The 14,067-nt window shown below is 46.9% G+C and overlaps 1 protein-coding gene across 3 annotated transcripts in view; it reads right to left on the bottom strand.

The window, feature by feature from the left end:
* The window catches only part of usp33 (ubiquitin specific peptidase 33), a 92,660-nt gene that overhangs the window by 58,223 nt on the left and 20,370 nt on the right, over nt 1–14,067 (bottom strand). For all 3 annotated transcript variants that reach the window (XM_072510406.1, XM_072510407.1, XM_072510408.1), the window contains exons 4-9: nt 8,666–8,719; nt 8,509–8,571; nt 5,111–5,254; nt 4,124–4,214; nt 3,121–3,190; nt 1,700–1,813 (exon numbers count right to left, since the gene is read on the bottom strand). In XM_072510406.1, coding sequence (XP_072366507.1) covers nt 1,700–1,813; nt 3,121–3,190; nt 4,124–4,214; nt 5,111–5,254; nt 8,509–8,571; nt 8,666–8,719 — 536 coding nt within the window. The remainder of the gene's footprint in view (nt 1–1,699; nt 1,814–3,120; nt 3,191–4,123; nt 4,215–5,110; nt 5,255–8,508; nt 8,572–8,665; nt 8,720–14,067) is intronic.

Genomic DNA, 14,067 nt, shown 5'->3' with positions numbered 1-14,067 from the left:
ACTTACTCTCTGCTTCCTGTTAGCCAGCTAAGCTTCTATCCATGCTTTTACCACCTATAACATGAGCTTCTATTTTCTTCAATAACCCTTGAAGTGGCACTTTATCAAATGTTTTCTAGAAATCTAAGTACAGTACATCCACTGGTTCCCTTTATCCAGGCCATAGGTTATTTCCTCAAAGAACACCAATAAGTTGGTTAAACACAATTTCCCTTTCACAAAACCATGTTGACTCTGCCCTATGATCTTGGGACATTCCCCAAATCTAAGCAACTTTAGAAAAGCAAACCAATTCATCAACTATCTCACTAGACACTTCTTTCAAGACCCAAGGATGAAGTCCATCAGCATCCGACCTCTTATCAGCTCATAGTTCCAACAATTTACTCAGTACCACTTCTCTGGTGATCTTAATTTACCAGAGTTTCTCCCTCCCTTCCATTTCCTGGTTCATAACTGCTTCTGGGATGTTACTTGTATCCTCCAGAATGAAGGCTGACGCAGCATGCCTGTTAAATTCATCTGCCATTTCCTTGCTTTCCACCATCAATTCTCCAGAAACACTTTCCATAGGGCCAACGCTCACTCTGTTAACTTGTTTCTTTTTAAAATATTTATAAAAAATGTTACCATCCGTTTTTATATTCCTAGCTAGCTTTCTCACGTGCACCAATTTCCTCTCCTTACTAATATTTTAGTCAGCTTTTGCTGTTCCTTATATGCGGTGCGATCTTCTGACCTGCCACCTGCCTTTGCACAATTATATGCTTTTGTCTTCAAGTTTGATACTTTCTTTAACCTTTCTAGTTAACTACAAATGGTAGGTCCGTCCCTTGGACATTTTCTTACTGGTTGGAATGTACCTATTCTGTATTTTCTGAAATATCACCGTAAATGTTTGCCAATACATCTCTATTGATCTATCCCATTGCCTAATTTGCCAGAAATCTGGAAAAACCCAGAGAGGACATATGAACACACAACTCTTAACATCTCCACTAAACAGCCCAAAAGGCATAGGATACCAAATTTCAACTGCTGGGACGACTGTGCACCAAGTGTTATTTTTGTTAATTATAAATATATTTTAATAAACATGCATTAGTTTTCATGTGCATTTTATCCATGCGATATAACAAGGATGTTTCTAGGAACCAATTGATTATGTGCCAGTTAACTGACTGAACCTTTGTCATTAATGAGATGCAAACCAGTTCATAAGCACACCCTTTCCCAATTAATGGAGTGCTTAAGACGCTATAACTGGTAACTTTAAAGACAGAATTTAATGCAAGTACAATGGTTGTTGATTTTTGGCCAAAATAGGCGACTACTCATTTTAGATTTGGTCAGTTAACTTGATAGTTATAAACTGCGGTAACTACATGTGCAGCTGAGGAAAGCACCCGACTTCCTATAGTTCTTTCAGCACTTACTGTCCTGATCTGCTCCAGCAATACGGCAACATCCTGTAGGTTACAGTTCATTACCAGCATTGGAGATCACTTTGGAACCCTCTTTCCAAACTACTTCACTCTTTCCTTTAGAAGGCAATTTTTTAAAAACCTTCTATCTGACCATACATTTTCCAACTTGCCCAGTACCCTCCTCTCCCTGTTTGAAGGTGCTCCAAGACAATTCACTAATTCTGGGATGTACTATTAAATGTGGGTGCGGTAGCAAGTGTCGTGTGGCTTACCGATTCTTGTGCCATATCTCTGCCATCAGCTTCTGGTAACTTTTTGACAGAGCCGGCTTCTTATCTGTTTGCACCAAGCCGCCACATTCAAGGAAAAATAGAGTCAAGGGGGGGCTGAGGAGAAAAGAAAGAAGGCGTTCTTTACAAATGATCTTCACCAGGAAAGCCCCAGTTTGTATCCACTCAACGATGCTTCCCAATCCCATGACTCCTGCCACAGACAAGGTCAAGAGTAGCAATATCATGGCAACATCATCACTTTCATTGTCCCCTCTAAATTGCAAATACTTTATTGTCACTGTGTTAAAATCGCTCATCCTCCTTACCCAATGTCTCTATGGGAGCACCCCCACAAGTTCAAGGAGAAGGTCCACCATCTCCTGAGGGGCAACTAATAATAATCTTTATTACTGTCACTAGTAGGCTTACATTAACACTGCAATGAAGTTACTGTGAAAAGTCCCTAGTCGCCACAGTCCGGCTCCTGTTCGGATACACTGAGGGAGAATTCAGAATGTCCAATTCACCTAACAGCACATCTTTCGGGACTTGTGGGAGGAAACCGGAGCATCCGGAGGAAACCCACGCAGACACGGGGAGAACCTGCAAACTCCACACAGACAGTGATCCAAGCTGGGAATTGAAGCTGGGACCCTGGCTCTGTGAAGCAACAGTGTTAACCACTGTGCTACCGATTGCAAATAAACACTGCCATGCCATTCACACCCTTGGCCCAAGAACAAATTAGAAAACTGATTGAAATGTCATGATTTGGGCAATTACTTTCCCCCTAAGAAACCTCACAATTAATACTCCTCCCCCTCCCCCCCCTCCCCCAAAGGAACCGCGCCATTAATAGTTTAGAGTACCAAAAAAACCAAAATAATTAAAGTGACATTTTAAAGGGGGCAATGAATTGCAGAATAGAAAAACCCTTTCTAAACCTTCCCATCATTTTCCGAATGTGTTGAAGTTCCACTGTCAATGGTTATTCTGAAGTCATGCAGGAGATTGTTTTTTTTAGGGGTGAACTGGGTCAGAGGTTTGAGAAACACAAAAAATTACAGCTGAGCCTGACTGTGCTCTCACCGGACATTCAAATACATCAGGAGCGGTGATCCCATCTGGCTTTCTCTTTCACAGATTAGTGAAACCCCAAAATGTAGCACCTTATAGCGGCTCCAACTGAAAACTGGGATTGAAGTGATAAGCAGCCAGTTCCTTATGACTCAATTAGTCTTTGACCTTTAGCAACTAAGGGGAGCAATGAAGATTGTACACAAACAAATGACCATAAAGTAAAGAGCGCAACTTAGGAAAAACGCTGAGGAAATTCTCAACATGTGCATTCTATAATATTCACTTTTAAAGAGGAGCCCAACGTGAAATTTGTCAGGGTTCTCAGGCAAAACTCGTCTCACCAGTTAGAAAGAGCTTGAAGAGCAGCATTCAAATAGCAAGTGTTTCCAATGTTTTTCAATCCAGTTAGACCTAGAAAGACAACACAAGCAAGTTCAAAATCCATACCCTTTTCAAGGCAACTTTTTTGTTGTTGTCGCATGAGTAGACTGTTACTTATAGACTATTCCGCACTGTTTCCATGTGATTGCTCATTTCTTTTCGCGCAAAATACGGCTTCACTTCCCAAATCAAGGGTCTTTTCAGAAGAAGGGCTGGATTCGCCATTTGGGAGACTGTGGATGAGATTCTCCATTCCTGAGACTAAGTGTTGACGCCAACGGAGATTCCATGGACTTTTCAGACAGAAAAACCAGCGCCACACCTGGAGCGATTCCGCTGCCGTTAAGGGGCTAGCACCGGTGCCACGTGGAACACAATCGATTCCAATGAGAAACTGTGCGAGATTCGCCGAGCCCATAATTGACACTGCAAGGCTGACATGTTGCAGCGGCATATAAATAATTTGCTCCCCACACACACCATCCCAGCCAACAAGATTGCTGTAAGGAGAGCGGCACCAAGGTTCACGGACGCAGAGCTCGAGGCCCTCCGTGCATCCGAACAGGCACCGGAATGTGGTGACTAGGGGCTTTTCACAGTAACTTCATTGCAGTGTTAATGTAAGTCTACTTGCGACAATAAAGATTATTGTCACAAGTAGGCTTACATTAACACTGCAATGAAGTAATTGTGGAAATCTCCTCGTCGCCACACTCTGGCGCCTGTTCAGGTACATTGTGGGAGAATTCAGAATGTCAAATTCACCCAACAAGCACGTCTTTCGGGATTTGTGGGAGGAAACTGGAGCACCCGGAGGAAACCCATGCAGACACGGAGAACGTGCAGACTCCGCACAGACAGTGGCGCCAAGCGGGAATTGAACCTGAGACCCTGGCGCTGTGAAGCAACAGTGCTAACCATACAAGGAACATTGCACAAAAGCAGCATGTTTGAACATCAGACCTCGTGTCTTTATGTCATCATATTCTGCATCTAGATCTGGTCCCATTATAGTAATAGGTGCCTTCAGTATCTGGTCACAAGTAGGGGAATCCTGGAATACAAAACACACAGAAAGACATAAGCAAAGTCAAGGACAACTTACGCGCAGCAAAGTGCATAAGAAGAGTTAATGATCAACACGTCGTACACGATGGCGCACAACACAATTGAAATGAGCAACTCTATACCGCATGTCAATTGTTACTACCTGCATCACAGAGCAACTAAGGATGTGGCCTCATCAGCGTTGTCCCACCCAAGAATAAATTTAATCCTGCAAAAATACCCAATATACGGGCAGCAGACTTTCCATCTTAATAATCTTCTAAAGGTAGCTTTAACCTCGGCAAGCAGCGTCTGAGACAAGTTTATATTCGTGAAACACGTTTTCATCTCCCCTGGCCTCCATAATAATAATCTTTCTTATTGTCACAAGTAGGCTTACATTAACACTGCAATGAAGTTACTGTGAAAAGCCCTTAGTCGCCACATTCCGGCGCCTGTTCGGGTACACAGAGGGAGAATTCGGAATGTCCAATTCACCTAACAAGCACGCCTTTTGGGATTTTGTGGGAGGAAACCAGAGCACCCGGAGGAAACCCACACCGACACAGGGAGAACGTGCAGACTCCGCACAGACAGTCACCCAAGCCGGGAATCGAACCCGGGATCTTGGCACTGTAAAGCAACAGTGACAACCACTGTGCGATCGTGCCGCCCAACAAAATACCCAGGAGGCAAATATGCCAGATTCAGCATTTCACCTGTGAGAAATAGTTCAAAACAGAGTAAAACAGGAATTAGTACTTGGAGTGAATACCCTGCCGTACCATTTAACAAGAATAGTATCTATTCTTTCACCTTGGTGATCATACATCTGCCGTAATGTTTAAAATCAGCCGTACATGGCTCCGTCACATCTGTGGTATTATTTGAACGGAGTCCTACCTGGTGTCTGTGTAGCTGTGGTGATCTTCCACGTTGCGCTGTTGGTGGAGGTCCAAGCTTTCGTTCCAAAAACACTTCTTTTCCACATGCGTAGCACCAGACTCTCAAGGTGGTCAGGTTAACAGTTAGATTGTGCCTAGTGTCCTAGGAAAGCATGGGCCACATTTAATTCACAAGAAAAAATATCAGATCCCAAATAAACTCCAAGGCCAAATGCTGCCTTTTAAATAATCGCACCCAGTAAAAAAATCAGTAGCAAAAGAATGAATTTGGCCAAATACTGGTAGAGCTCTCTGCACAACAGATCTGTACATGCAAAACAGGAGCTCTCCCTTCCAGAGTTAGTGCCTGAATTCACTGTCATCCACTGCTCCTGGCCACTCCTAGCCCTTATTTGCTCCCATTGCAGCAGTAGCACTAATCTCTCACAAGATGGCGCAACGTGCTTTACAGAAACAGGTTGCCATCCTTATTGTTTGACATTAAACAGGCTCCCCAGATATGCCGTCCAGAAGTCAACGCATCTCTCCATGTGTCAAGGAAAGAGGACGCCTGCGCAGAAATTCCCCAACTGCCACCAGCTTAACTTGCACGGAGGGGTGGGCACCATTGATATATACGTCCTCTAGCTTGGAAGCGCATAAGTTGTCCTGTGTCACTGACTTGTAGAAATCTTGCCACTGGAGGACTTAACTTGCCCCGGAGGCTGAGCACCAGTGTTCAACAAAGTGCCTCCAAAAGGGCTTCACTTGAAATAAAGATTTGATCAGACATTTCCTGCCACCTCAAGGCAGTGAAAATAGCAGCTGAGGATAGAGGGAGCTTTTCAAAAAGAGAGAAAAAAAGAAATCAAATACCGGGCTCGGGCTGGGTAACTCCACAGCCAAAATATCAGAATCCTTCACAAGGCGAACTGCAGCCAACATGAAAAAAATTAATCAACCAAATCCCCGCGCCTGTAGGGCCACGAAGACCCCTGCTGGAAAGTGACAGATAATGGCAGGGTCAGACTCAGCTCCGCTATCTGCTCCCTCTTGGACCCAAGGGCCTGCCAATGCTGCCTTGATATTATTGAGAGACCACTCCTTTTAATAGAAATACTGAGAGAACCAGCGAGAGCGACTGCTCCATCATCAAATTACATCCAATTGGAATAGATTGAACCACCACAAATCAGCGGTAAATTAGAAGGAAAAAACAAATCCCGTGTTCATTGTAGCCACACCATCGGACTTGAATTTATTCAATTGCAGAACCCACCCCACACCCACCTCTGCAAACACACCAGCTTGAAAAAAAATTCAAAAAACATGCAATATGCATGGAATTTGATTTGACCAGTTAGATTATTAATAATAATAATCTTTATTGTCACAAGTCGGCTTACATTAACACTGAAATGAAAATGAAAATCGCTTGTCACAAGTAGGCTTCAAATGAAGTTACTGTGAAAGGCCCCTAGTCGCCACATTCCGGCGACTGTTCGGGGAGGCTGGTACGGGAATTGAACCGTGTTGGTGGCCTGCCTTGGTCTGCTTTCAAAGCCAGCGATTTAGCCCTGTGCTAAACCTTACTGTGAAAATCCCCTAGTCGCCACACTCCGGCGCCTGTTCGGGTACACAGAGGGAGAATTCAGAATGTTCAATTCACCTAACAAGCACGTCTTTCGAGACGTGTGGGAGGAAACCGGAGCACCCGGAAAAAACACACGCAGACACGGGGAGAACGTTCAGACTCCACAGACAGTGATCCAAGCCGGGGATCGAACCTGGGACCTTGGAGCTGTGAAACAACAGTGTTAACCACTGTGGTACTGTGCTGCGCCCATTATTAGTCCTAATAATGCTGGTGGGCAGCACGGTAGCACAAGTGGATAGCACTGTGGATTCCCAGCGCCTGGGTCCCAGGTTAGATTCCCCGCTGGGTCACTGTCTGTGCGGAGTCTGCACGTTCTCCCCGTGTCTGCGTGGGTTTCCTCTGGGTTCATCCGGTTTCCTCCCACTGCCCAAAGACGTGCAGGTTAGGTGGATTGGCCATGATAAATTGCCCTTAGGAACCAAAAAGGTTAGGAGGGGTTATTGGGTTACGAGGATAGGGTGGAAGTGAGGGCTTAAGTGGGTCGGTGCAGACTCGATAGGCCGAATGGCTGTATGTTCTATTTTCTTAATGCTACTTTATAGGTGAAGAGAGACACCCCACCCTGTTTTCCACCATCCCGGGGTCATCAGAAGGCCAGTTGATGGTCAAAGATGATCCACTGGGGGGCGATAATAGGCAATCAATGGGCGTGGCAGACCTACAATCCAGGAACAATCACCACCCTCTGGGCAAGGAGGGGGAAAAAATCAGAATGATTCGCCTGCTTCATCTCAGTTCAACAGCAAACTGTTTGTGTTGCTCGAAGTGGCAGAATGGAAACCTCTTAGGCATTCACATTCAATAATTTGACTGCCAATTATAGCATCCAGAAAAATAAATTGCGGGTATTCTAATGCTTTTTAGAAAAAGTGGCCATCATCACATCGAGCTTTGTCAGCTCTGTATTGAAATTCTCCTCAATACTGGCAGATCCCTCATCATGTTGCCCTCTAGAGGTTGGAAGACAGGCTGCTTTATAGTAAGAGCGATGAAAGTCGTGATGGGGAAGCCATGATAGGGAGTACAATTCACAGTATTTTGTGTGATGGCGATCTCATAAAGCATCTATAAGGTGTTTTGCTACATTAGAGACCCTATATAAATGCCAGCTCTCGTTGATTATAAATTGTCAAAAGACATTTTACAAGGGGAAGAAGGGAGACGAGCACAATAAGGAGCTGGGAGAGGGAACGAGAGATCCAGTAACAACTTACTTTTTTTATGTAGCACCTTTAATAGAATGAACCGTCCCAAGTTGATTCACAGGATCATGAGGAAAAAAGGAGCACGAGACAGACACACAAGAAGATATGATGCTCAAACTCCTGGTCAATGAAGCAGGTTTTAAGGAGTGTCTTAAAAGAGGGAAGCAGGTTAGAGGGGTGGAGAGGTTGAGGGCTCTCCTCAATGGAGAGGGGTCCAGGCAATTAAACGTTTGTTAGTGTTTTCCAAAAACTGACAATCCATTTATTCTTTGCTTCATCTGCCCTCTCGGGTGAATATGAAAATCCTGTGCCACGATTTCAGAGAGAGCAACGGAGGCTTTCCTGGTGGCTTGGTCAATATTTGTATTAACTGGTTGTTTATCACATCTATTTGTGAGAGCTTACTGGGCGCAAATTGGTTGCCACGTTTGCAAGAGCAACTGCATTTCAATCTGTGTTTTAATTGGCTGCAAAGCACTTTGGGATCCCCCTGAAAGGCAAGTGTATAAATACATAACTTTCTTCACCATTCGTAAAAGCAAAATTAATGCCTACCTGGGAATGAATGGTGCTGTGATCGGAATGGGACTCTCCACACCCAACGTAGGAACACCCATTCTGTCAGCAAAGGGAAAACAGCCCAGAAATTAGAACGAAAACCTTTCAGCGTCGCTCAGAATGTATCGCAACCACAGATTGTTTATCACCTTACCTCCAAACATGCCCATAGGTTGGGCCCTCCAACTTTACAGTCTTGACAAGTACCCTATTAAAAAAAAAGAACAAACGTATCATTTTAGAAAAAGAAATGTAAAATATGGCCTCGTGTAAGGTTAGAAGAGAGCTTCCATTTACAGTGGAGAATAGTCTCAAGTAGCTGAACTTCATTTTCTCATGCTCTCTTAATCCACCTCCCTTTCCTCTAATCCCCAAAATTGAAGCTCCTGATTTTTTTTCCCCCTTCCTACAATCTCCAGAAATTTAAAAGAAAGTTTGGGATTGGCATGCATTTCCGGATTAAACTCATCGTTTAAAAACTCTATTTTAAAAAAAAAGAAATATTCTTATTGAAGGCATTTTTCGTAGAAACAGAAATACAAAGGCCAAACCTTGGGCAACAGGTAACAAAACTAAACTTTTGGCGGCTTCGAGTCACGCCAACTCAACAAAATCAATCTCTGGGCTATCTGGGAGGCAAAGGCCAAGACACCAGCCTCTCTCCCCACGTGAACTCCCGGATCTTCTGACATTCTGAATATCGCGACCTCGGGACTCGGAGCCACCCCTACGCCCAGAATTTTGGACTTTACATCAGAAAACCCCTTCAACCTTGGACACGCCAAAACATATGCACATGGTCTCTTGGATTGGATTGGATTTGTTTATTGTCACGTGTACCGAGGTACAGTGAAAAGTATTTTTCTGCGAGCAGCTCAACAGATCATTAAGTACATGAGAAGAAAAGGAAATAAAAGCAGTGTTAATGAGGTCAGTCCATAAGAGGGTCATTTAGGCACCCCCCCCCCCACACACACACACACACACACACCCACCCCCACACAGGCTCCTCCCTATCCATCAGCTCTCCACATATCCGCCACTCAGTTTCATCCTCGGACAACAGCTTGTCTTGCAGCATCGGAGATGGCAGCTCCGGAAAGAACACCACCTCTTTTCTAACAAAGTCCCTAACTTGCAGGTACCCGAACCGGTTTCCCTTCGGCAGCATCTGCTCAAGCTCCTCCAGGCCTGCAAACCTTCCTCCCACAAACAAGTCCCTGAAGAACTCTATTCCCACCTGCCGCCATCCCCCGAACCTTGTGTCCAGCCCCGCTGGAGCAAACCTCGGGTAGTCACATATCGGCGCCCACAGCAACATGCCTCCCAGAGTGAAGTGCTAGCTACACTGGTTCCAAACCCTCAACACGGATACCACCACCAGGCTCATGGAGTACCGGACCAGCGATAATGGCAGGGGAATCAACAACAGTGCCCTCAAACAGGACCCTCTACACAGCGTCGCCTCCACCGGCCCCAGACTAACCCCAGCTCCACCGCACTTTTCCTAACCATTGCGATGTTTGCTTCCCAGTAGTAATTCAATAGGCTCGGCAAAGCCAGCCCCCCTCATCAATCCCTTTCCAGAAACCCCCTCCCCACCCATGGGTCCTTCCCAGCCCACACAAACCTCAAAATCATCCCATTCACCTTTCTAAAAAAATGACTTTGGAACAAAGAGGGGGAGGCTCTGAAATATGAACAGAAACTTGGGTAGCACCGCCATTTCCACTGACTGTACACGCCCTGCCAAAGACAAGGGCAACACAACCCACCTCTTGAAGTCTACCTCCATACCCGCCACCAATCGCCCCAAGTTCAACTTGTGCAGCTGGGTCCAACTCCACGCCATCTGCATCCCGAGTTAATGTAAACTCACCTCCAGAACGGTAACTCCCCCAGCCTCCTCTCCTGCTCCCAGACATTTATCGGGAACACCTCTCTTTTCTCCATATTCAATTTATATCCTGAGAAACGGCCAAATTCTCCCAGGATCCCCATGATCCTATCAAAACTCCCAACGGGTCAGAAATATACAACAGGAGTCATCTGCATGCAAAGAGACCTTGTGTTCAGCCCCTCCCTGCTCAATCTCCCCCCCCCCTCATGCCCCAAATGTCAGTGCCAACAGCTCTATCGCCAGAGCAAAAAGCAGCGGGGGGAGCAGGCACCCCTGTCTCGTCCCCAAGTGTAGACCAAAGTACTCCAAACTAATCCTATTTGTCCAGACACTAGCCTTCGGCATCTTATAAAACAGTCGAACCTAATCCACAAAACCCTGCCCGAACCGACCGAACACTTCCAACAACCCGCTCAACCATCTTCTCTGCGTCCATTTCCACCACCACTTCCGGCCCCTCCGAGGGCACCATGTTAAGTAGCCTGCGTACATTCGGCGACAGCTGTCGCCCCTTCATGAACCCCGTCTGGTTATCTCACATCACACAACTCTCTACCCGCAACACCAACAACTTTACGTCCACATTTAAAAGTGAAATTAGATGGCATATTAGATGGCACAGAAACTTGGGCAGCACCGCCAAGGTGAGTTTACATTATCTCGGGAGACTGATGGCGCGGAGTTGGACCCAGCTACACAAATTGAACTTGGGGCGATTGGTGGCAGGCATGAAGGCAGACTTCAAGGAGGTGGGTTGTGTTGCCCTCGTCTTTGGCAGGGCGTGTATACGCTGCTCTGGGTCCTTCTCCTTCTTTGAAATCAGCGTTATGGACGTGGGGGTGGTAGGGAGAGAGAGAGAGAGAGAGAGAGAGAGAGAGAGAGAGAGAGAGAGAGAGAGAAGAGAGAGAGAGAGAGAGACAGAGAGAGCGAGATCTCCCCCCATGCCATCGAGCATCACCTCCCTCAGCCCAATCTGGGCCCCCAATCTCAGCACCGTTTCCTCCTCCACTCTTGGAAACTCCAGCCCGTCCAAGAATTGCCTCATACCTCCTCCCCGGTCGGGGGCTCTGATACATACAGCCTTCGATAGAAGGCCTCAAAGACCCCATTCACCATCTCTGGCTCCGACACCACCGTGCCGCTCTCATCCCTCACCCTTCCAATCTCTCTCACCGCCGCCTGCTTCCTCATCTGATGCGCTAACATCCTGCTCGCTTTCCCCCCCCATACTTATAAACCATCCGTCTGGCCCTCCCCGCTGCCTCACCGCCTTTCCCGTGGACACCAGCCCAAACTCCATCTGGTGCCTGTCTCTCCTTCAGCAACGCCTCCTTAATTCATAGAATTCATAAGAGTGCAGGAGGCCATTTGACCCATCGAGTCTGCATCTATCTCCGATCCACCCTCAGGGTGTCCTCAACATAATCTCAGACTCTGCTCCCGTTTCACTCTCTCCCTCTGTGCCCGAATCAAAATAAATCCCCCCCTTAATTACCTCCCACAGTGTGGAGGCTGTGGCCTCCCCTGTATTATTCAACTACACGTAATTTCGAATGGCCGCCATCACCCTCTGACTGACCCCCTTGCCCATCAGCAATCCCACCTCCTGCCTCCAGCGCGGCCGCTGAGCCTTCCCCTGCACCACCCGCAGATCCACCCAGAGCAGCACGTGGTCAGAAACCACGATCACCAAATACTCCAAACCAACCACCCCCGCCAACAGCGCCTTATCCAATACAAAGAAATCAATCTCTAGAGGACAGCCTTGATCCGGTTGTAGCCAGCCCGCCGCTTGGCCAACTCCACATCCACGTTCTGGTATATTCTCAGCTCGCTCCCCTTCCAGGTGCTCTTCTTACCCATTTCATGATTTTCTCTTATTGAGAAAACGATGCAGCCTTACCACCATCGCCCTCAGCGGCTCCCTCACCTTAGGCATCTTCCTCAGCGTCCCGTGCGCCCAATCGACCTCTAGGGGACGGTCAAAAATCCCCTCACCCATCAGCTTCTCCACCATATTTGCCACGTATTTAGTGGCCTACACTCCTTCGATCCCCTCAGGCATTCCCATGATCCAGAGATTCTGTCTCCTGGAGTGATTCTCGAGGACCTCCACCTTCTCCCTCAACCTCTATGGCTGTCAAGCACCAGCATCATCTCTGCTTCCGTTGAGGCCAGCTGGTCCTCCTACTCCCCCATCGACTCCTCCACCTTCTGGAGTACCAGGTCCTGCGCCTCCAGCCTCTGCTCCACTCTCTTGATAGCCACCCCAAGCGGCTCCACCACTTAGCCAGGTCCTCTGAGGCCTCCTTCCTCTGCTACTGGAACTTGTTGTTCAAAAGGTTCATGAGATGCTCAGTAGATCACAGGGTGGGCGATGATGCCTCAATTATTCTCACGGTCAAGCTGCTGTCTCTGATTTGTTACACTCCTTGTCTGATAGGCCATAAACCGGCCCAAACCAATGGAGTATTGCAATCCTTCAGAGCTTATGCACCATTCGCCAGCAAACACCCTTCAAATTGGGTGGGGAAGGACCAGAAAATTCCACCTCAAGTGGGAGCCACCAAATGTGCGACCACCTACGGAAATGCCCCATTTATTCTTATTCTCAGCGGTGACCTGCAGAGTTCGGGCCCAACACAGGTCTTTCTCAATGTTTTTTTAACACAGCCAAAACCCTGACGCCCCCCCCACCCAAAAAAAAAATAATCAAAAGGCTATGAAGCTGCATCCAAGCAGGCCAGGTAAAATCTGGGGCTCCATACCAAACCACTGCACCACAGGCTGGCATGAAGCCACGTTTAATGACTAGATTAACATATATCAAATTCATGGTCTTCTTTTTTCTTTCTTTTTTTTTTAAATTTCGAGTACCCAATTCATTTTTTCCAATTAAGGGGCAATTTAGCGTGGCCAATCAACCTACCCTGCACATCTTTGGGTTGTGGGGGCGAAACCCACGCAGACACTGGAAGAATGTGCAAACTCCACACGGACAGTGACCCCGGGATCGAACCTGGGACCTCGGCGCCGTGAGGCAGCAGGGCTAACCTACTGCGCCACCATGTTGCCCGAAATTCATGGTCTTAACTGTGCCAGAAAAACAAAGGAAGCAAAAAAGCAAACGATCGGTCTTCTCAGGAGATCTCAGACATTCCAACTCCTAGATCTCCTTTCCATGGGCAACGAGCTGAAATAATATTCAAACATGCTGAGTTCTGGCTCAGTCTTCAGCAGTCTCACTTCACACTCTGGATTGGATTGGAGCATAAAACCTAGGGCAGCAATCAGTGCAGTACAGAGGGAGTGCTACACTGTCAGGTGTGCTGTCTATTGGATGAGACACTGAATCACAGAGATTCTGTCTCCTGGAGTGATTCTCGAGGTCCTCCACCTTCTCCCTCAACCTCTTTTGGCTGTCCAGCACCAGCATCATATCCGCTTCCGTTGAGGCCAGCTGGTCCTCGTACTCCCCCATCGACTCCTCCACCTTCTGGAGTACTAGGTCCTGCGCCTTCAGCCTCAGCTCCACTCTGGGCGGCTATCAAGATCCATGGGGATGCCTGAGGGGCATCTTTGATGGCCATAAATGAAATGAATGAAAATCGCTTATTGTCACAAGTAGGCTTCAAATGAAGTTACTGTGAAAAGCC

This window comes from Scyliorhinus torazame, chromosome 7 (genome assembly GCF_047496885.1).
Source record: "Scyliorhinus torazame isolate Kashiwa2021f chromosome 7, sScyTor2.1, whole genome shotgun sequence".
NCBI lineage: Eukaryota > Metazoa > Chordata > Chondrichthyes > Carcharhiniformes > Scyliorhinidae > Scyliorhinus > Scyliorhinus torazame.
Note: the sequence above shows the minus strand (reverse complement) of the source record. Positions and strands in the feature narration are given on the sequence as shown.